Source organism: Prionailurus bengalensis, chromosome A2 (genome assembly GCF_016509475.1).
Source record: "Prionailurus bengalensis isolate Pbe53 chromosome A2, Fcat_Pben_1.1_paternal_pri, whole genome shotgun sequence".
NCBI classification, from domain to species: Eukaryota; Metazoa; Chordata; class Mammalia; order Carnivora; family Felidae; genus Prionailurus; species Prionailurus bengalensis.
Genome location: NC_057348.1, coordinates 156,005,995 through 156,029,427, shown reverse-complemented (window position 1 = coordinate 156,029,427; position 23,433 = coordinate 156,005,995). Strand labels below are relative to the sequence as shown.

General features: G+C 46.0%; 1 protein-coding gene and 1 gene segment (V, D, J or C); one reads left to right on the top strand and one right to left on the bottom strand.

Moving 5' to 3' along the window:
• Window positions 1-248: 248 nt before the first annotated feature.
• On the bottom strand, window positions 249-2,547 carry LOC122486493. The segment is given in 2 exon segments: window positions 249-2,068; window positions 2,344-2,547. Coding segments are annotated over 2 exon segments (462 nt in total).
• Window positions 2,548-6,724: 4,177 nt separating this feature from the next.
• On the top strand, window positions 6,725-15,002 carry LOC122488346 (putative DBH-like monooxygenase protein 2). Its single transcript, XM_043589646.1, has 13 exons — window positions 6,725-7,012; window positions 8,121-8,267; window positions 8,784-8,945; window positions 9,159-9,242; window positions 10,018-10,185; window positions 10,375-10,477; window positions 10,666-10,832; window positions 11,168-11,259; window positions 11,489-11,585; window positions 11,746-11,805; window positions 13,337-13,467; window positions 14,213-14,327; window positions 14,642-15,002. The coding sequence occupies exons 1-13, from the start codon at window positions 6,725-6,727 to the stop codon at window positions 14,882-14,884; spliced, it is 1,857 nt and encodes a 618-aa protein (XP_043445581.1). The 3' UTR covers window positions 14,885-15,002.
• The last annotated feature ends 8,431 nt before the right edge of the window (window positions 15,003-23,433 follow it).

Here is a 23,433-nt window from a genome sequence, read left to right as displayed (position 1 = left end):
TAGTTCATGGTCCAAGTGAACAGATTTGCGTCTGGGAAGTCTCCAGGGAGCTCCCGCGAACTGGGGTTGAAGCGAACCCATCAACCAGAGCGACGGTGCCCTCTATCGCTCCAGCAGGAGGTGCTTGGCTGAGTTTCAAAAGCTGCCAGCAGAGGGCCTCAGCTTTCCTTAAGGGCAGGTGGCCCAGGCCTCTCTGCCCTGCCATTTCGGTATATAACAGCCTCTTGCTGGCCTCGGAGGAAGGATCTAAGCGGGGCGTTCTTAGAGGTACCCTTCTTGGAGGGATGAGAGGACAGATACCCAAATGTCCCCAGTGCCCTAGGCCAGGCTCTAGCCCTGCTCCCTATCACCGTTCTTGTCCTCTAGAGCCGCGCAGGTGTTCACCACACACTGGAGAGGGGGCCGAGAGAAGACTCACCTGTGACCCATGCCAGACTATGGGTCTGAGCCGATCATGGAGAACTACGGGCAGATGGCGCCCCCTAGTGGAAAAACTCCCTCTCCACAAGCACTGAGGAAAGGACACTTGCCAGCGGCCCAGCCTCGCAGCCACCCAGACCACCATCGGGACTGAGGTTCCTTTGAGATGTCTTCTCGTTCACTCCCACCTTGCACCCCAGTTACCTGCTGGTCTGGTCCACACCCTCTGGGATAGAGATGTTCTGAGCTCGCGGCAGAGTGGAGCAGCAGCCTCTCGGCCTACCGTCTCTGCAGGGCACCCAGGACCGGGGCCTCTCTCCAGGCCCTGCACCGGCCTGCTGGTTCTGGTCCATTTGCCTGGGACCCTAGGCTCCTTGTGTGGCCCTCACTCCTTGTATGACCTTGCTCAGTTTGCAAACCCAGTTCTGAGCCATGGTTTTTTAGTCAACGTTTGGCAAGCCCTCTGCTGTGGCTCCAGACCCTGGTCCTTCCCAGGTCAGGCCCTCTCTGGAGGATTTTACTTCAGAAGAGATCAACTTGAGATTGGGGTGTGAGATGTTTAGGTGGTGGTGAGTGCTGCATATGGGGATCTAATTGGAAAAGTGGGTGTTTATTCTAGGGGTGTGGATGAAGGGGCTACCTATTGAGATACGCATTCTTCCTCCTTTCTGAGCTCCCAGAATTTCTCCAGATTTCTTTCCAGCACTCCTCTGGTATTAAAATGCATTGGCTAGTTATGTAGGCATATTGTGAAGAATCGTGCCGTTTGATCCTCACAGCAAGCTCTGAGCTGGGCGGAGTTACTGTCTGTACTTTATAGGCACAGAAACCAAGTTTCTCCCAAAGCTCCCAAGTGGCAGAGTGGTCTGCAACGGAGCCCTTCGGAGCCTGTGGTCAAATCGCCGTGCTACTCAGGCGGAGTGTTCACCAAAAGGGCGGTGGGAAAGCAGCAGGAAGAGTCTATAGAGGGGCACAGTCGGTTGGCTGTGCGACTCCTGATTTCGGCCCAGGTCATGATCTCACGGTTTGCAAGATGGAGTCCCGGGTCCGGCTCTGCGTTGGCAGCTTGGAGCCTGCTTGGGATTCTCTCTCTGCCTCTCTCTCTTTCTCTTCCTCTCTCTACCCCTTTCCTGCTCCCCCTGGTGCACAGCCTTTTCTCACACATTCTCTCTCAAAAATAAATAAACTGGGGGAAAAAAAGAGCCCGTTTATAGAAAAGAGGCGACAAGGGAGGATCTGGGAGGAGAGGAAGCAGGCTTACGGGGGCTGTCGGGGCGGGGGAGGAGGTTGGGTCTGTGGTTGCCAATCCGGGATGGTTTTTATTCATTTGTCCAAGGAGGGTGTCTCACTGTGTCTTTGCTGCAGGTGCAGTACAGGGTTCTGCCCTGGGTCACGTTGGCCACGTGCAGCTCCAGCTCCGTGTTATCGACCCGTGTCACCTGGTAATCTGCTCCAGGATGGGATACGACCTCCTTATCCCCGGTATTCCGCAGGGTGGCCAGTAGCTGTAGTTGTCCCTGGAGATCCTGTTGGTACCAGCTCATCCAGGGGTACTGGGAATCCCTCAGGATGCACTGCAGGGTTTTAGCTTGTCCACGAGGTACCAGGACCCACCTGGGCCTTTGCTCCACCAAGCTTGCTGAGGCATCTGAAATACACAGTCAGGCCAGGCTAAAGGTACTGAGGGTAGCGATACCCGCCTCCCCTCCCCCAAATCAGCTGCCGCAAAATCTCAGAGGGGGGCCCATGAGCAATGGCAATTGGAGACAGAAGGGATGCTTCCTCGGGGGTTGGAGGTGGGAGGGTGCTATGGCTGGGAGAATCTTGGAAAGCCTGGGATGAGGGAACAAAACTTTCTGTGCCTACTGGTCCCTCTTTCCCTCCCTCAGCCCATGGAGTGGCTTTCTCAGCCTGGCATCTGACCTGTTGTCACGGTGGCCATGAGCACCCAGCCCCACAGAATGGGAAATGGTACCATTGCCTGGGCCCCACGGGCTTTCTCCAGCTCGGCAGCGGGACGGGCCCAGTCAGGCAGGAGAGCAGGGTCCCGGTCCATAAGGTGGCAATCAGTAACTGACACTCTGGGCCTGAAACTCAAAAGGGAGTGGCTTCTCCAGGAAACTCAATATTTTGTCTCATTTTCTCACTGCGGTTCAGACCCCACGGTTTCCTGTTTCCTGCATGCCAACAGCCCTCACATGGGCGTGCACACGCTCCCCACATTCACTGAGTGCCTTGGTGAGGGCGCTTAGTTTAGTCCTGCACCCTCTCAGAATCTCTGGGATTCTGGGACACAGACGACAGTGGTTCTGAATCTGTGCCTCAGATCTTCCCAAGGGATTAAAACATCTCAATGCAACCAAGCAGGCTGGTGGATTCAGCGAAGACCTCTCTCCCCCACGTGCAAGAGGCCACACTGGTCAGTACACAGTGGCCGCTCGTTTCTAATCACACGTGTTCTCCTCTGTAAGGGTAACTGCAAATTAAACATAAGAGGCTTCATTTTCCCTGTTGAAAATAAGGAAAGACACTTAACTCCTGTCCATTCCCTCAGAGCATTTACTTTAGAAAACTTGTAATTTTAAGTTCTTTCTCTGTTTCTTTGAAAAGTGTGTAAATCACCCAGAAATGTTTTTCGCAAGGTCCCGCCATCCTCTCTTTGAAATACAAGTATCAGGATGAGCCTAACTAAATTTAGAGTAGATGCCTCCCGTCAAGTTGCAAAACGATTTCCTGTCCTAAAGATATGGCAAGTTACTTTGCCTTTGGGTAAAGCAAATTAGCAAACCCAGATGGACACCCCCAGTCACCAAGTGACTGTAAGATGAATTGTGGGTTAACAAAAGTCCTGTCCCGGCCTCTTATTTGAGGTCTGGCTATAGTTTATCTCAAGAACATTTATGTAATGGGTTGTATCTGATTACCTATATAAAAGGCCGGGATTTCTGTCTGTCTTTGCAACCCCTTAACAAAATTCCTGGCATGTGTATCACATCGGTTTAATGCTTATTCAGTAATAAGACTGCTTTCTTTCTCTCCTACTTTTGGGGAGAGGTTTTTCTGAATTGGGAGGAGCTTTGATTTTCAGTTTCATCTCCCTGACAACTCACAGCACCGGCCCTACCTAGCAGGTGGCCTTGGGAGTGTTTCTCCCTCTGTAAGATGGAGATAATTATGAAGGTGACTTTATAGGAGTAAATAGATTAATACATGAAAAATTCTTGGAATAGAGTTTGGCACAGACTGAGCACTTAGAGTTGACTCCTGTCGCCGCCATGGTCAACTACCAATTCAATTCCAATTTCACAGAATTAATAGCAGCGTTTACGTCTCCTTCTCTCTCAGTCATCAGCTGAGATTAAGATCACAAGATCTTGTAACTTTTCAACAGTGGTAAGAGGCCTTGTTTTTTCAGAAAGTTTGGAAATCAGCGATCTGGGAAATCAGATGTAAAGGTCCATAGCTACCTTCTCTTCCCCCTCAGAATTTTATGGACAAAAGTAAGGGGACACATAGGAATCTAGCAACTGAACTTTACAATTTCAAGACCTGGGACTGCACCATATTCACGTCAGTGTTCCCAGTGAGGTGTCTGCGCTGTCACAGACACTTGATGAATGAAGAAGACAGCTGGAGCACAATAGGACCGCAGACCCACCACCCGGGAGACTGCACGTCGGGGAACAGCTGTGGCCTGGTGTCCTGGGGCTTTGCGCCTCCCACATTCACTAATTTTGCTAATCTGCTCAGGTGTAAATACTTACAACAATATGGTTCCCATGATTCTGGCAAAGGATAACGGTTACTGATGCCATGTGGTGACAGCATAATACAGTTTATAATTCAGTTGGCGCGATGACTTCAAAATTGTGTGGTTGTTCATTAAAAAAAAAACCCACATTTTCATTATGTACAATTTTGTGTATAAAACAAGTTCATTAATATTTTCTATATCTGACTATTTCAAATTTGCATCATCTAATCGTAAAGAAAATATCAATCGCCCTGCATTCTCAGTAACATGTGCTGGCCTCCTTTTGCCTTTCGCTGTCCTGCCTGTTCCCAACCTCATCTCTCCAGGGACGGAGAGGGATGAAGCTCTGGGAAGAACGCCCAAATCGCACATCTTGAATACCAGAAATATGTACGTGCCAGGACAGAGACGTCCTCACTTAGCAAGCCACGTGCACTGCATTCTGAGTTTATTCTGGGAGAGAGTTGCTCTGGGGATCAGAGGGTAGAAGGGAAGGGGGCTGGGAGAGGGAGAAAACCATAACTGGGGGAACAGGTGAACAGGGAGAGAAAAGGCCAGTGGGTGGCCAGAAGGAAACCAGGAACAGAAACCGTGAGCTGCAGGCACGGGCTCCCAGCTTTCTCCCTGAGGCAGGCTCTCTGGCCGGTAGACAGATTGCAGGATAAGGGATCCTGGCCCCATCTTGGTTTATAGGACGGGCTGCCTGTCTCCCTGCCACCCCCTCCCTTAGCCTTAATCCCCAAATGCGATTGGGATCAGAATGTCTCTGATACTCCTGTTATCTCCTCCCTGGATTCCTGCTCCTCAAGGTCATTGCGTCCCAAGGCTCCTCCTCTGGTCTTGGCCCTGCTCCCATCCTGGGCCAAGGTAAACCTCTTCCTTCCAGATGACTGCCAGCAATCTCCCCTCTCTCAGAAAAGGCATGGGAAATGGGTTTTCTTCTCCCACTGCACCCCAGTTCCAACTCAGGTGCTCACAGAGCCTGCCAACCACCCCAGCTGGGTCCATACCAGCTTTGATGAACTTAACTGATACTAAAAAGAATATGCATGTCCCAGAGGGAGGCGTAAATAGATGCCCCAGCTCCTACCCACTTCCGAGCTGACTTCCTGTGTGATGTGTGGTCTAACTTCTGTGCTGGCAGATGCCCCCTGGACGCATGTCCTTGTTAATTTTTCAGAGCCTCTCCATTGCCTGATGCAGGAAGGACACTGGGGGTCAGTGAGGTGATTTCTGGCTCAGGCCCAGCTGTGTCATAGCTTGGGCAGAAAGAACTCTGGAAATAGAGTGAGATGTGGGTCCCCTCCCTAAGAAGCAACCAGCAGATGATAACCCCTTCCACCAGGGCAGCCACGGTGGGGAAGGCATGGCAGGTGGCTGGGTGCCTTGTGGGTGTCTGTAACCTAAGCAAATAATGGAATGGGCACTGGCCTGGGGGCAGAGCCCCTGTGTTCTTGTGTTAGCTCTGCCTCTGACTGGATGGGGGGTCAGGCACTCCTCATGTTACCTCTTGGTATTTCCCTTTCCTCATTGAAAATTAAGTGGATTGCAATACTTGAAAAATTAAGTGGGTCTCAAGTTCCTTTTCACTAAAATTCCTTTTTCTAAAATTCATTGCCTGGCAGTAGTGTCTATTTCTCAGTAAATCTGGTGTCCTAATATTCTAACACTCCTTCTGTGTCTTTATTGCCTGAATACCAAAGCCCCCTAGTGGAGAGTCAACTAAATGTGACTTCTCTGGCAGGCAATTCATGGAAGGAAGGGTAAACACCAAACATCCCAAAGGCCAGTTTACATTTATCCCCCTATCTCTCCCTCTTCTTTCCTTCCTCTCCTCCTCCTCCCTGCTGCTCCCCAGGAATGTGCAGAAACTCAAGACTGCCTCAGACTCACCCATCTGGAAAGCTGATTATGGTTCCTTCACCTCTATGTGTCCTTCCAGGGATTAGTAGCAAAGACTCCTCCGGGAGATGGAAATCGTAGCCTTCCCCAAACACCCCCTCAAAAACTTCTCTCCTTCCTCTGCTGCATGTAATCAGTCCTGCCCCCACGCCCGGCTATGCACCAATTCCAGATATAGAAAAATGCCCATAAAAACTGGGTGGGGGACAGGCGCCAGAGGGCAGGGTACTCAGTAAGGACATCCAAGGATATAGGGATGGGGCAGAGGTGCAGAAAGGGAGAAAGAAAGGCGAGGGAGGAGAGACAGGGAGAAACCCAACCCCCTTGATTCTGTAGGGTCCCCACTGGCAGGACCCTCGCATGGGGTCGGGGTGGAAAAGTCTAAATGACCCACTCCTGAGAATTTCATGTCAGGTATCTGCTCCAGGGCAAGAGCAATGTGCTCTGTACCCTCTCTGACCACCTCACACCTCATAACCTCCAGGGTTATGTAAGTGGCACCACTTGGAATCCAGGGGATAATCAGATCAGAAGAGCCCCAGTCTGTCCCTCCCCTGTGGCACGGTGCCTAGCACAGGTAGAGGCACATATAAATCCATACTTCTTGAGTGTCCATCTGTAGGAGAGATGCTCCAGACCCCAGGAGCCATGACCTGTGCCCTTCTCTTCAGGCTTCTCCTACTTATGACTCTGGCAGCCCTCTTCCAAGGCAAACGCTTTGGCCCCACATCTCGCCTGCGTTATTCCAGGTTCCTAGATCCTTCCAATGTCATTTTCCTGCGCTGGGACTTTGACCTTGAGGCTGAGATCATCACGTTTGAGCTCCAGGTCCGGACAGCTGGCTGGGTGGGCTTGGGTGTCACAAATCGCTACACCAGAGTGGGGAGCGATCTGGTGGTTGGAGGAGTCCTGCCTGATGGCAATGTCTATTTCTCGGTAAGTCTGAGGGTGACTCCCTTCCAAGGATGAGGGTCTCTTGCTGGGTTGAGGATGACTCTGAGTCCAGGAAGGTTCCAGATTTTCCAAACTTATCCAGGCACACGCCCAGAACACCAGCTGACTTCTGACCTCTCCCTGTAGAAATGGTCCACTGGAGAGTTTCAAGCTAGGTCTTCCAGATTGCGTGTCCCTAAGGTGCTAAGGAGTGGAACCACTGTGCTGAGAGAGGGTCCTGCATGACTAAAAGCAGGACAATGAGGGAGAGTCAATGCTGTTTGAAGCAGTCTTCAGCCTTAGCTTCTATTAAGCTCAGTTGGGTGGACCACAACATAAAATAGTCTACTAAACACAGCAGCAGCTACCATAGTAATAGCTTAAAATTGTAATGTACTTTTGGGGCGCCTGGGTGGCTCAGTCGGTTGGACGTCCGACTTCGGCTCAGGTCATGATCTCACAGTCTGTGAGTTCAAGCCCCGCGTCGGGCTCTGTGCTGACAGCTCAGAGCCTGGAGCCTGTTTCAGATTCTGTGTCTCCCTCTCTCTCTGACCTTCCCCCGTTCATGCTCTATCTCAAAAATGAATAAATGTTAAAAAAATTTTAATGTACTTTTGATTAACCAGGCATTGTTCCACAATCTTTGCTTGTTAAACCTCACAGCCTCACTATGAGGTGGGTGATTATGACCCTATTTTACAGATGAAGAAGCAACTCACCCATCTCCCAACCTCACCCATCTGAACTGCATTTGTATGGGGAAGGGTCAATGTTATGAGCCACAAGAGAGGACAGATAGCATTGAGAGTCCAGAGGGTATGTGACTTTTCACGGGCTAGAGATGCAGGAACACTAGGATTTATGGACTTGCGATTTGGAACGGGAGAAGTAAATCAGGGTCAGCTGGCGAAATTCCATCAGAGTTTGTTCATCCCTCTGCCTGAGGATCCACTTTGATGCCATGCTCTGTCCCTGGAGCAAACTACAAAATGAAGAAGACCTGGGTTCTGCTAACTTAGTACCTTGGGGGAGCTAAAGGGTCACTAGCCGCTCCACAGTCATGACCACTGGAGTTTCCTGTTCTTACTCTTTGACCTTCACTGGACCCCAGGATCAGCACCTGGTGGATGAAGACACCCTGGAGGAGGACGGAAGCCAGGATGCTGAGCTGCAGGGGCTGACAGAAGACGCTGTCTACACCACCATGCGCTTCTCCAGGCCCTTCCGCTCCTGTGATGCCCATGACCAAGACATTACGGTAAAATAGGAAGGGGAGGGAAGCATTCGATTACAAGCAGCTTTTCCTTCTGGGTAGGCGGAGTCACTCCCCATCCGGAATGTGCCTGTATCTCAGGTGGCAGGCACAGTTCCCAGGGGTTCTGTCCCTCTGCGCCTTTTCAGGCACCTCCCCAGTCATGTCCCTCCCCAAATCCACAAGCCCTCTACAAGGGGATTGATTTCCCACTGATTCAGCATCCACCCCACCCTCCCCTGGCTTCCCCTATCCAAGAACCTTGCTTGATTTTACTGAACTTTAGTGTGTCACTTCTCAGATGTGGATACAAGCATTGAGAGGGAATGCGACTTGCTTTTATTTCCAGCAAGTTGGCCTCTGAGGTAGAACTAGAACCCGATGGTTTCGATCCCCCAGTCTGAAGCTCCTTCCATTCCACTGTGTAGATGTGAGCAAGTGGCTTGTGTCAGTCCTTGGGTGTGGGTATGTGCAAAGTGCTACTCACGGGCAGAAGCACCTCAATGCCAATCACACCCCCAGAGTGACACCATAAGGGTTCTGGCTGCCTATGGCCTGGATGACACTCTGAAGCTGGATTGGGACCGTACTTTTGTCAAGTCCATCTTCCTGCTACAAATAGTCCACCCTGACGACCTTGACGTCCCTGAGGACACCATCATCCATGACTTGGAACTCACTGATGTAAGAGCCCTCCACCCCACCCAGCCATCTCCCAGCCCCCTTCCCAGTCAATCATGACCCTCCTCTTGCACCCAATACTCAGTACATTCCTTGAATTGAGATTGTTATGACTTCCCCAGTCTGTTGAGGACTGCCAAGCTGGCCTGTCCCTTCCCCGGCTTCTCTGAGAGCCTCATTTCCCAACCAGCTCAGCCTCTGTGTGTCCTTCTCCAGTTCCTCATTCCAGAGGATGACACCACATATGCCTGCACCTTCCTCCCTCTCCCCATCGTCAGCAAGAAGCATCACATCTTCAAGGTAGGGCGAACCAGATGTTGCTAAGGCAGTTGAGCAGCGCCGTGAGCACAGCCAGATCTGGAAGGATGATGTTCAGAAAACTGTTGAGAGGAAGCTGGAGAGAAGTAGCTGGGAGCACAGGGAGGCCAGGCCAGATTTGGTGGAGGTGGTAGTTTCATGATTTCTTGAGTCCAACACTGTTCTATTTGAGTCCCACAATGCAGCAGAGATTTTGATGAAGGTAACAAATTAGTGTTTCCGAAGGGCAAAATACAAGCCCCACATTGGGCCTAGAATTGTGCTCATAGCCCAGGAGGAAGTTCAGGCTGGGGGTCATGGCCAAGGGCTGTCAGGTCCATGAAGTCTGGCTAGAGGGAACTTCAACTTGGTCACCTGATTTCATAGTTGAGTGACTTCAAGTTTTGATCTTACAATAACTAGAAAATGTGTGGGAGCCAATTTTTTTCTTTAAGAGGCGAATCCAATCAGGCATGTGTTCAGATATTGTAGACTAGTGAGATTACTAAGGGAAAGTCAGAAGTCATGAGGATATTCTCTGCTAGACTTGGCATGTTGTGCACTCAGGGAAGGACTTTAAAAGGGTGGAGGCTGAGAGAGAAATCAGACAGAGTCGGGGTAAGTGATGGGTTGGGGACAAAAAACCGGAGAGCAAAGAGAAAAGAAAGAGAAAGAGAAGTGGGAAATGGGTATAGTTTTCTTTGGGGCAAAGGGATGGGAGAAATAGGACTTGACATAGAAGATCTTGACTCTGATCTGCCTTCCTTCCCTCACCCAGTTTGAGCCCAAGCTGCTCAAGCACAACGAGACGATGGTGCATCACATCCTGGTTTATGCCTGTGGCAATGCCAGTGTTCTCCCCACAGGCATCAGTGACTGCTACGGGGCTGACCCTGCCTTCTCCCTCTGCTCGCAGGTCATCGTGGGCTGGGCTGTCGGGGGCACAGTGAGTCTTGTGATGAGGGAAATAGTTGGCTAAGTGTGTGCATGTTGTCAGGATACTGGGATTGCTGGACTGATGGAAGGCCAGGAGATGGGGGAGGTCTGGGATGAGGGCCATAAAACATGGGCAGGTGCTGGTCCCTGCACCTAGCACCAAGCCCTTCCCGCTGCCAAATCTTCCTCCATCCAACAGAGTTACCAGTTTCCAGATGATGTGGGTGTCTCTATTGGGACTCCCTTAGACCCCCAGTGGATCCGATTGGAGATTCATTACAGCAATTTTCACAACGTTCCGGGTGAGCATCTGGAACATTTATAGAAGAAGAACTGGTGTGCCTGGCTGATTCCTTGAGGTGTTGGGAAGGTGCTGCGGGATGCACGCTGGCTCCTTTTGGCCACAGCCCTGCCCTGTCTTTCCTGGGCCTCTTGCTCCCACATGGTGACCAGCTCTCTTACCTTCTGTGATCCTTCCATTCTGCACCAGGTGTGTACGACTCCTCAGGCATCCGATTATACTACACGGCAAAGCTGCGCAAATACGACATGGGAGTCCTCCAGCTGGGTTTCTTCACTTTCCCCATCCACTTCATACCCCCAGGCGCGGAGTCCTTCCTGTCCTATGGGCTGTGTAAGACGGAGAAGTTTGAGGAGGTGAAGCTGGGAGGCACATCCTCCCCAAGGCTCCTTGTTTCCCGTCACAGATCTGGGCTGGTCCATAAGCACACACAGCCTGAGCCCTGGACCGGGAGAATAGCTACCTATGTTCAGGAAAACCTATAATCTGGATCATGCAAGGGAAGGAAGGAGTCAGGGCTTTGGGGCTGGGGGGTGGGGCAGGAAGAGGGTCCAGGAGGGCCCAGTAAGAACTAAAGGGGCTCGTGTCAGTCATAGGAGGAAGATGTCAAATATTAACGGGGAAAAATCAAGGAACAGGGCAAGATGAGAGTTCTTAACAAATCAGATGTGTCTTCTCCTCCCTGCCACAGATGAATGGGGTCCCAGTGCCTGACATACAGGTATATGGCTACCTGCTCCACACCCACCTGGCTGGCCGTGCTCTGCAGGCCGTGCAATACAGGTAAGGGAAGACATGGACTTGAAGCTTTCCCATCTGCATGTGGGAACAAATGTGAGAATAGTTACTTATTCTGCAGCCTAAGGTTATGCTTGGTTGGGAGTAAGGAGGAGCTAGAACTACCCATAGAATAGAGGTGACCAGAATAAAGCTGTGGAAGGAAGAGATTTTTTGTTTTATGGTAAATCTTTGCCCACAGTATGAGCACATTACACTGCTTTGTTCCCTCTAGAAATGGAACACAACTCCGAATAATCTGCAAAGATGATTTCTACGACTTCAATCTGCAGGAGACTCGAGATTTACCTTATCGAATGGAGATTAAACAGGTGGGAGCCTGCAGGGAGGTGTGACTGGAGACAGGCTGGGGAGGCGGGATCAGAGCTCATCCCTGTCAGCCAAGGGGGTTCTCAGGCAGTAGCAGTCCTTCTGTGTCTTGAAAGACACAGAATGGGTCTGAAGGGGTCCTTCATGTTTCACTCTGAATAGGGAGATGAGTTGCTGGTGGAGTGTCATTACCAGACGCTGGACCGGGACTCCTTGACTTTTGTGAGTACCTCCCTCCCCACCATGGTCAAGGACAGTAGCCTCAGAATAGACCCCACCCCTGGCCTTGGCTGTTAAGTGACTGATCCAGCTGAAGCCCCTTTCTTCCTCCAATGATATTATTTACATGGGGCTTTTCATGCTCTCACATCACAGTGATTTTAAGATGGGTACAAGGATTCCCTATTATCTGGTGTCAATGACCCACTAAGACAATGGACATACAGCATGTTATAGCGACCAAGAGCTTGGTCTCTTTGCCTGGGTTTGAATGCCAACACAACTATTAGTAGTTTTCTAACCTTAGGCAAGTTATTCAATCTCTTTGTGCCTCAGTTTCTTAATTCATATAAGAACTAACAATACTATCTCATAATATTGTTGCGAGAGTTGATTAACATATGTAAAACAATGGGGCACCTGGGTGGCTCAGTCGGTTAAGTGTCCGACTTCGCCTTGGTCATGATTTCACAGTTCATGGGTTCGAGCCCCATGTCGGGCTTTGTGCTGACAGCTCAGAGCCTGGATCCTGCTTTGGATTCTGAGGCTCCCTCTCTCTCTGCTCCTCCCCACTCATACTCTGCCTCTCTCTGCCTCAAAATAAATAAAAATTAAAAAAATAAATAAAACATCTAGATCATTGCCTGACTTATAGTAGATGTTCAATTAGACTTAGCTATTATTCTTTTTTTCTTAAGGTTTTTAAAAATTTATTTATTGAGAGAAAGAGAGAGAGAGAAAGAGAGGAGGTGGAGGGGCACCGAGAGAGAGAAGGAGACAGAGAATCCCAAGCAGGCCCTGAGCTGTCAGCACAGAGCCCAACAGGGGTCTCGAACCCATGAACCGTGAGACCATGACCAGAGCCAAAATCAAGATCAGCTGCCTAACCAACTGAGCCACCCAGGCACCCTATGAGTTAGCTATTGTTCTTATGGTCACAAGGAAACCCAGCCATTTGTACATCAAAAGTAGTTTCAGTGTTTATAGGATTCCTAAGGGGTTGTGTGCTATTGAGGAAGAAACTATAGCCATATATACTATGATGCAAAGTAGAAAGTAATATATACTGTAAGAGACAGATGGGGAAAATGCACTAGGGGATTCACAGGGAAAAACCATAAGGTCCTACTACAGTGAACTGAACATGTGATATATTTGAATGGGTCTTGCTTTAGACACATAGAGATGGAGAGCTCAGAAGGGAGTGGCTTTTTTTGGGAAACTCAGTATCTTCTCTCATCTTCTCAACCAACTTTTCAAACCAGAGCAGTGGCTGTGGAAATGTAGTGGATAGGGTAGATATATGGCATATTTCTTTGAAAATAACATCAATGAATGCCCACCAATCATAAAAGGAAAGGGTAGCTAAGAAGTAGCAATTAACACTCAGTGAGCTCATTGCAGGCTAAGGGAAAAGGAAAACAGCATCATTGGTAGAATGACACATAACCTATTTTCAATGCCTGCCTTGTTCCCTTCTCTCTGCTTGCCTTTGTATCTTCTGTTCCATTTCTGGCTCTCTTTTCTTCTCCAGGGGGGTCCCAGCACCATTAATGAGATGTGCCTCATCTTCCTCTTCTACTATCCCCGAAACAACATCTCCAGCTGCATGGGGTACCCTGACATCATCCACGTGGCCCATGAGCTGGGGGAGGAGGTATCAGAGTGAGTCATCCTGGAAGATAAGACCTTCAATTGTGTGTGGGAGGGGTCTTGGGGAGGACGAGGAAGGAGGAAAAGGAAGACCACCTACTACCCCCTACACGAGTGAGTTAGGATTCCTCAGCAGGCTCCCTGGTTAGCCCCTGCCTTCTTAATGCCTGCTTCTGTCAGCGTCTGACTCTTGAAGCTCTGATGTAAGATAGGAGATTTTTCCATATTAGTGAGGTCATTCAGAAAAGCAGATAAGAACTGACCTCTAAAAGTTAGATCACTTATGTACAAATTCTTTGCCTTTTTCTCATGCACTACCTGACAGTCAAAGACTGTTTACTTTCAAGTAGTGACCCCTAATTATTTAGGGGTAAGGGTTGTCTCTGAGATTCTAATGAAAGTTCTGATCATCCTTTCCAAGGAAAATGCACATCTGTGCAGACACACACATTTCACATACTATTTCAGGGCATTTCTATGTTCCCTGAAGTCACTCCATCGACTTTCTTGAACTTCATGGCCTGCAGATTAAGAATCACTTTTTAAAGAGTCAAGAGTTTCTCTTTTTCACTTAAAAAATGCTCATCTCTGAGTTTTGATATTTGTCCTTCTGCCAAATTCGTCGTGGTCATATTAAATCGTGAGGCATTCTTTTTGGTTTATGCTGACCTAGAAATTATGCTAACAAAAGTGAGGCTATTTTGTCAAAGCTTTAAGTTGACCCAATCTTATTGTGTGTTCCCCTTGCCCATGGCAGTTCCATGGAGGGCATGATGGCCATGAACAATGTTGAATGGACCCCAGAGAACATTAAGAAGGCTGAGAAAGCCTGCAAGGAGGCCCAGCAGACAGTGATAATAAAGACCATTGATGTGAGTGTTCCAAGAGACACCACCCTCTCAGGGTTAGGGATGAAGGGGGGGGTGGAATGGTGTTGGAAAAAGCCAGGAAAAGAAAGAAGGAGGTAGGTGAATGGCAGTGGTAAGAACACTGGGTCAGGGAAGCAAGGGCTGGGGAGCAGAGAGATGGGCTGGTGCTGTTCTGGATTGTGGGGTTGTTGGAATATCCCAGTTGGTTTGTGAGGCTGCAAGGACGGGGGATCACTAAGTAAGTGCAGAAGAAAGGAAATGAGGGTGGGAGAAGCTTCTGCCCTTACCCATTTCCCCCCATTTTCCTTCTCCTACAGGAGGTAGTGGAAAACACAACAGGCTGGATTCCAGAAATTATCCGTGCTCCTCGGGGACCCTGCTTGGAGTCCTCTGGAGGCAAAGTGGAGCCCCAGGACAAAACCCCTGCAGGCTTCAGGGCTGCACCAATTGCCCTCTCGGGCTCCAGCACTGCTACCCTGAGGTGCCTCCCTCTGGCTGCCCTCTTGTTTGGGCAGGGTGCTCTTTCTTGGCTTCTTGCCACCCTGCAGGTTGGAGTCTGATACTATCTCCTTATGTCAAATACTCAGGTTCTTCTCTGCTCAGCCCTGCCCTTATTACCAAATACAGAAATTCTGCTCTGCTTGGGCTCTCCAAAGCCCCCCATCTGTTGCCCCTTCCCATGACCCAGGCCTGAGGACATCGTGGGCCTGGGGATTGCACTTATTCTATAAAGACTCTTCCATGCCTAGGGATACAATTCATCCTTTTGGGGACCAAAAAGGCCCATATTTGGGACCATATGTTTTCTGACAAAGTAAGGATTCAAGGCTGGGTGTGCACCACTCTCTGAGAAGTTTGATGCTCCAGCTTACCCAAGGGGATACCATTTGGGGAGGTGGGAGCTTGAATGCAGAGGGAGAGCCCTGTAAACCCTCCTCTACCCATGCTGACCCTAAAGGGGGCTCCTGTTTCTCTTTTCTTATGGCATTTTTTGCCTCACCTTCCCTATGAGTCAGAGGCAGGAAGCCACATGTATGATTGGTGGGAAAGGGAGAGGCTCTGTTTATAAGGGACAAAACTCAAGACATCAGATTAAATAGAACTGAACTTGCTTCCTGTTGCCATCTCCTTCCTTTGAGACTTTGGTCCAGGAGAGGCAGCTGGGAGGTCTCTTGAGTGGCTCAGTATAAAACACCTGGAGGACATTTAAGGACCTGGTTATCCCAAATGCAACATCTAATGCAGTCCTTGCTCTCCTCACTTGTGCCTCTATTATCAGTTGATCTTTATCCCACCAAATGTCACATTCTCAACACTCAGATTGCTAGGTGTCAAGAGCCTAACTAACCAGGAAGGCTGAATTGGGCTCTGAAAAGAGGTCAAGGCCAAGGAGGAGAGGAGTATTCCTTAGCTCTGAGCCCAGGGCATGTCAAAAAGGTTCACATGGACACAGAAGGGAGTAGGCACAAATGGTTTGTGGAGTCAGACTGCAATTTGGAACCACAGTTGACAAGAAAGGTTTATTGGTGGTGGCTGCTCTAAGCTTCTGGGGACATTTCTGTCTTCTAAGCTTAAGAATAATTTCTGTAGAACCGTGTCCTTTGAGATTTAAAGTCACCATGCTACAATAGGAATTGCCTTGTTCTTTGTTCATGTGCTCTGGAAGGGACCCCTACTCTGGCTATCCCAGTGTGTTTAGAGGGATCTTAATCCCTGAGAAACCAGGGATCTGGCCTGAGTAAATTGTTTACTACTGCTCGAGGAGCCAAGTCTTGATCTCACATCATAGCCCTGCTTCCTGGCACAGCAACCTCTGGGATTGGTGAAGTGTATGCACGATAACAAGCCCGTTACCTTTACTGTCACTTCTTCTGGAGAATTCTGGAGGCTCCATCCTAAGATTATGCAGAATATTCAGTGTTCACATTCTGTTCCTGCAATCTCAGTACTGGACATTTTCAATGCTTGGGGTCACTTCTGGGCCTCATGATGTGTGAGCAGAGGGAGTTGGTGTCCTTAAATCAAAAAGAATTGTCAAAGTTTATGATTATGGAAAAAACTAGGCTCACCAGAAGCAGAGGGCTGTGTGAGTTCACTGTTGAGTATCTCTGTGGTCCCACCATCCAAGGGAAATGAAGGATTTCCTTTTGATTCTAAAACATGGTTGATACCATTTGGTAGCTGTGTGAAGTACACAAATGACTTGCCACAGCATGAGGGAACACACAGATAAAGATGAGGTATAGATAAAAACACAGAACAACTAGGCCACTTTTCTCCTTGTTTTGTCAAATCTGACATTTGTATTCCAATCTGTATTACTCCAAGGCTCCCAAGCAAATTCTTTCAAACCCAATCTTCTAGGTTAAAATAAAAACCAAGCACCGCTTCTGGCTGGGTTTCTGAAGCCAACCCTCAGGTCTGCTTTGACAGGTTCAAGCCAGCTGGGCAACTACCCCAACGTTCTGAGCCAGAATCTCCCACACTGGCTCCCTTTGCCCAGCTCGTGGCCCAGTGCAGTTCCCAGGCACCTCTGCTTTCTTTTGTGCTTCTTTGAATTTCTTGTTCCTATTTAGCCTTCCTTCTTTTGTTTTACTTTTCTCCCCATCTCCTGACTTCAGCATTTTGTGATCATGCACATATTCCCTGAGCACCATCTGTGTGCTTGACATCAGGTTAGAACAGGAGCTACTGAAATGAATGGAAAATGGGAAAGACACCCTCTCTGCCCTTTTGGAGCTGTTCTTGAGTTTCTACAAGCATCTCAATGGCCATTTTCCCCGTGGGATCAACTATCCACCTCTGACCTTTCCCCAGTGCCACTGAGCATTCCTCCCCTGATGCCTGGAGACAGGAACTATATCTATATCAACCTACAGAGAATGATGTTTCTATAGTTAAAAGGGATGCATTCCATTATATATATTGTATATATTATAGTTAAATCTATAGTTATAGATTATATCTATAGTTATAGTTATAACTATATTATAACTATAGTTGTAATTATAACTATAGTTATATCTATAGTTAAAAGGGATGCATTTCATTATACATATTATATATAATATATATATTATATATTATATATTATATATTATATATATTATATATATTATATATATTATATATATATTCCATTATATATTAGAGCGCTCAGACCAATATTTCTGGAGAAATGTTTTTTTTTGTTTTTTGTTGTATTTTGTTTTTTGTTTTTTTTCCAATATATGAAATTTATTGTCAAATTGTTTCCATACAACACCCAGTGCTCATCCCAAAAGGTGCCCTCCTCAATACCCATCACACACCCTCCCCTCCCTCCCACCCCCCATCAACCCTCAGTTTGTTCTCAGTTTTTAAGAGTCTCTTATGCTTTGGCTCTCTCCCACTCTAACCTCTTTTTTTTTTTCTTCCTTCCCCTCCTCCATGGGTTTCTGTTAAGTTTCTCAGGATCCACATAAGAGTGAAACCATATGGTATCTGTCTTTCTCTGTATCGCTTATTTCACTTAGCATCACACTCTCCAGTTCCATCCACGTTGCTACAAAGGGCCATATTTCGTTCTTTCTCATTGCCATGTAGTATAGAGAAATGTTTTAAAACCTTCATACTTAGGGTGGGGGACTTGATTAGATACCTCAAGGCTTTTTTCCAATCCATGTGCTTTGTGACTGAAGTTTGTTGATGGTCTAATGGCACACTGTAGGAGGAAGATGCTCTGCACTGAGGTGGAAAGGGAAAGACCCCAACTTTCTCAACATTGCGTCACTTGGGCCTGTCATCCCTCATCCCTGAGGGGTCTCTAAGGTCAGGTCAGACCTCCTTTTCCACCTCACCTCCTCTACTCAAAACCCCATATTAAATGTGGAGGGTAAATAAGAATTTATTCCCTCATTATTTTTTTCTGTGGTTTTGTGAGGAGAGGAGGAACCATAGGTTAATGTTTACAGTGGCTCTGGTCTTTCTTGTTGAATATTTTGATACAATTTCTAATTAATACAAAAGTTGAAAGAATTCTCCTATATCTTTTACCTAGCATTATCCATTGCCTATATTTTGTCACATTCTTTTCTCCTTCCTTCTTCCCTTCTCTTCTCTCCTTTTCCCTCTTTCTCCTTCTTCCTCTTTCTCCTCCCTTCTTCTCTTTGTCCCTCTCTGTCTCTCTCTCTCCTTTGGGAAACTGATCACTGAGTTTCTTTTTCCTGTTGGCTAGAATTCTCATTCGTGTCCAAATTCCTGGTACTTCTGAGTCAGCTGAGACTGAACAGGAAAGCTCCCCCACCTCACTACTCCACTAACACAGTGGCTCCCAGTCTTGACTCCATATTAGAATTAACTGGGTGATGGGCATGGAGTCCAGGCATTAGTGAATTATGGAACTATCCAGGTGTTTCCAATATGGATCCAAGACAGAGGACCCCTGAACTAGTTAAACTGCCCTTGATTTGTCCATTTCTTGGACAGGCAGGAATCACGTTCCGGCTTTATACACTTAAGCCATTGCACAGGCACTCACTGATCAGGGTGGCCCCCGTAAAGAAGGGCACTGGAAGCCCCCTGATTTCTAGGAGTTAGAGTTTTCATTGCTGGATTGTTAGACTATGTGGGGATCTCAGAATAGGGGCACATTTAGCGGGGCTCTGGGAAGTGGCAATTTACCAAGAGTTACTCAAAAAATAAATAGTGAAGAAAGAAGAGCCTTTATAATACCAAGTGACAAATGTAGAAGGAACGTTAAAGAATATCACCATTTGAGGGGTGCCTGGGTGGCTCAGTCGGTTTAGAGTCCGACTCTTGATTTTGGCTCGGGTCACAATCTCACACTTTGTGGGATTGAGCCCCACATTGGGCTCTGAGCTGACAGCGCAGAGCCTGCTTGGGATTCTCTCTCTCTTTCTCTCTCTGCCCCTCCCCCACTCCCACTCTCTCTCTCAAAATAAACATTTATTTACTTTGTAATTTATTTTATTATCTCAAAATAAATAAACATTAAAAAAAAGGAACATCACCACTTGACAAACTCATAGTAGTAATTGATTCAGGCCAGACTCATCAACAGGTGGCCAAACATATAAAAGAGGAAGCAGATAGCCATATAGCCTCAAAGTATCTCCTTACAATATATTTATTATTTACTATGAGAAAAAAAAAGCAACTACTGTGGAGAAACCTGGCAGACACCACCTCAGCCAAAGTAACATTGCCAGTAATGGACAAATAGGCATCCCATACTTCCTGATGTGTGCACCAAGAGGGACACAGCATCACTTCTGTGTTATTTCTGCCTCAAATGTACAACATCATTGCAATCACACGAAATATTAGACAAACCTAAAATGAGGGATATTCTACAAAGAGCTGTTGTGTTATCTTTAAAATGTCAAAATCAAGAATGAAAAAGAGGGACTGAGGAATAGTTTCAGCATGGAGACACTTAAGCAGCAAACAAAAATCCAATGAAACAGGCCAATGCAACATGCAATATGCACTCCTGGGCCAAATTCTTTACTGTTGCTGTTGTCATCGTTGTTGTTTTGTGTTGTTCTTAAAAAGCATTATTGGGATGATTGGTGAAATTTTACTGGTGTCTGTGCATTAGGTGTTAGTATTACATGAACGTTAATTTCATGATTTGGCTGGTTGTATTGTGGTTATGTAAGGATATGTTCCTGTGTTTTAGGAAATACGCACTAAAGCATTTTGTTCCGATGAGACATGTTGTTTACAAACTCTCAAATTCTATACATGTGTGTGAGAAAGAGGGAAAGGAAGACAGAGAGAAAGTAGATATGGTAAATAATTCATAATCTAAGGATAATGTTTGGGAAATCTGGGTGAAGATTACACTGGAGTTATTCATATTGTTCTTGCATCTTTTCTCCAAATTCATTTCAAAATTAGGGAGTCAATTTAAAACAAGAAACCAGCCCAAGAACTATAGAGAGACAGCATGAAATATCAAGGAAATGTTACAAATGAACAAACAAACAAACAAACAGCACATAGACAGTAACCTGGAAAAAAAATCAATTTAGAAAAGTGTCAAGTTTTTTCTAAACAAGAGTTTTTGGCTACTCTGAGCAGAGAACTTCCAGCCTGCAAGCTATAGTATTTGTTTGGATTAATTACAGCTATTGTGCATAACACAACAAATAATAAGTGAGTAATAACACATGTTTCTTGGAGCTGCAAATCACTAGAATTTTATAGACAATTATTTAAATAGCCAGAAAAGGGTGGCATTTAAATAAAAATAAGCAGGACTTTTCATAAAACTACAGGTCATGAGAGTGATGTTTGAGAAATAAGGAGCTCTGATCTAGGTGATTAATAGGAAAATAGTAGCCACCATCAAAAAAAATGGAAGGTTATCGTAGACATGGTTTAGGATGTGAAATTAAAGCTCATGAAATCATCTCTGAGGAGCCAAAATTCATCTTTGTACCAGGAAAAATGTTTTAAAAATTAATACTGCCCAATAATTGAATGGGCAACCCTTCAAGAAAGTATTTAGTCAGATGCTCATGAAGACTGGAAAGATACGGTTTAGAGGAAATTTTAGGATGTAACAGTTTTAAACTACATAATCCCTAAAGTCTGTTCCAACTCAGGTGTGCTTTCATCTGGGCATATATTGGGAAATAAGCTTGTGTTACATCCATAACATAGCCTGTCATCTATATTATCAACTCTGTCTCTGACTAACCATCTATTTAAATAATCCAATAAAAGACTAAATTTTCCTCAAGCTGGAATTAGAAATATATATCTTCATAAAGGTCATAGGATATGTTATAATTATAAATTTTAATTTACCAGAAAGAAAAATATAATCTTGTCTAAATTGCAATAGCCAAAGTATGGAAAGAGCCCAAATGTCCACCGATGGATGAATGGATAAAGAAGATGTGGTGTATATATACAATGGAGTATCGCTCGGCAATCAAAAAGAATGAAATCTTGCCATTTGCAGCAACGTGGATGGAACTAGAGGGTATTGTGCTAAGTGAAATTAGTCAGTCAGAGAAAGACAAATATCATATGACTTCACTTATATCTGGAATTTAAAATACAAAGAAGATGAACATAGGGGAAGGGAAACAAAAATGATATAAAAACAGGGAGGGGGACAAAACATAAGAGACTCTCAAATACAGAGAACAAACTGAGGGTTGCTGGAGACACTGTGGGTGGAGGGATGGGCTAAATGGGCAAGGGGCATTAAGGAGGACACTTGTTTGGATGAGCACTGGGTGTTATACACAGGGGATGAATCACTGGAATCTACTCCTCATAATCATTATTTCACTATATGCTAACTAACTTGGATGCAAATTAAAAATAAATTTAAAAAATAAGAATACAGATGCTTTATAAAATGCAAAAAATAATCTTATCTAATTTGAAATTAGAATATTTTGTATTATTCTTGAAATTAACATATGATAACACTTCCAGCTGTGGGTAAAAGCAGTTTCCCAAAGATCTCTAAACATCTTGTGCCCAAATGAATCAGTGTCTGTCCGGTTTGAGATCACCTTCTCTGAGGTTTTTCCATCACCAGGTGCCATCAAAGTGCCTCCAGCTATGGAGAATTGTTTCTTCTCCTCCCAGCACGGTGCCAACCCCATCTCGCCTCACATCCCATTCACTGTGGTGTGACTGTAAAAATGTGTATGCTTTATTTCAATGAACAGCTCAACATTTATATCCTATTTAGACAAAACCTAAGTGAATAGAAGTATAAGCACATGCAGATAAGTTGAGAGACAACGATCACCCTGTCCACACCTCAGTGCAGAGACTAAACATAAGTCATTTTGGGGAAAACATCGTGCAACTCAATATCTCACTGCCAGAATAGGAGATAAACCAAAGCCTCTCCAAGCAATAGTGCTCACATTTATTCAGTGAATCACCATCAAATAACAGTGCTCTTTGAAGAGCATGAAGAAACACTGATATGTTAAAGTTCATTATACAAACCAGAGAAAATTTTACCAGCAGAAAATATGATGTTTGCTATGTAAGATAATGTGCATGAAAATACACGCACACGCACACACACACACACAAGATACACATACACACTGCACATGAACTCTACTGGCAATTTCAAAAGTTTTCTTGTCTGGTTTTTGTTCGTATATTTTGTTCTTTCTAGAGGGAAACATATGAATAGCAGCAAGTATAAAAAGTTTAAGAAAAATATAGAAAAATAACATAAAACTGGGAGAGTTGTATCTATTTATTTTATAAAGTGAGGAAAAGATGGACATTATTTAATTTAGCAGTGAAGCATTTGAAAACATTTGAAAAAAGAGACTCAGAATAGCCTTATTACAAAGTACCAGCTCAAAGGAAAAACTGCTATGTATCAGGAAGATACATAGGGGAAGAAGAACAGAAAAGTGTAAATAGACATAAGGACACTCAGTGGATTAACAATAAAATTTGTATGGCATTCTACGGACTGAAAATGCATTTCCATGTACATTGCAGTTCTGATGTTTCCTCCATCTTATAGATGAGGAAACTGAGGCAAGGGAAGACATGTCTACCTATAGCTATAGTCGCTGCAGCAACCTCATAGCAGGTGGTGTTCTTAGAGCTGGCCCAATGGGGTATATCATCCATGTTAGGGTCTGACAGAAGCACAGGGTCCAGCTAAGCTCAAGACCCAGAAGGAGGAAGCTGACACTTGCTTTTATCTCTTCTCTTTCCAGGTGTTCTCAACTTGGTTCCAGGATCATATCTTGTGCCTAGACTCTCAAGTTTCAGTTCTCAAGTTCCTTCAAACTTCTGAAGTCCAGGTTTCCTTTTTCCTGTTCTGTTTGTTGTTGTTGTTGTTGTTGTTGTTGTTCTTTTTTTCAGGAGTACTTAGCTTTACAAGATCCCAAATTTTCACTTATGGTTGATTTCTATACAAAGGGAATGAATTTTAGTAACTAAAGAAAAATGGTTGTTTCAACAAATTTATCCTCGGTTTTCCAAATCCCAAGTGTTTTAGGTGAAGCCTTTGGCCAACTAATCTGCTTCAGTGTGGTGGGTTGGCAGCAGGACTCCCATGTGTCTTAGGACACAGAGCACTTTGTCCCATATCAGG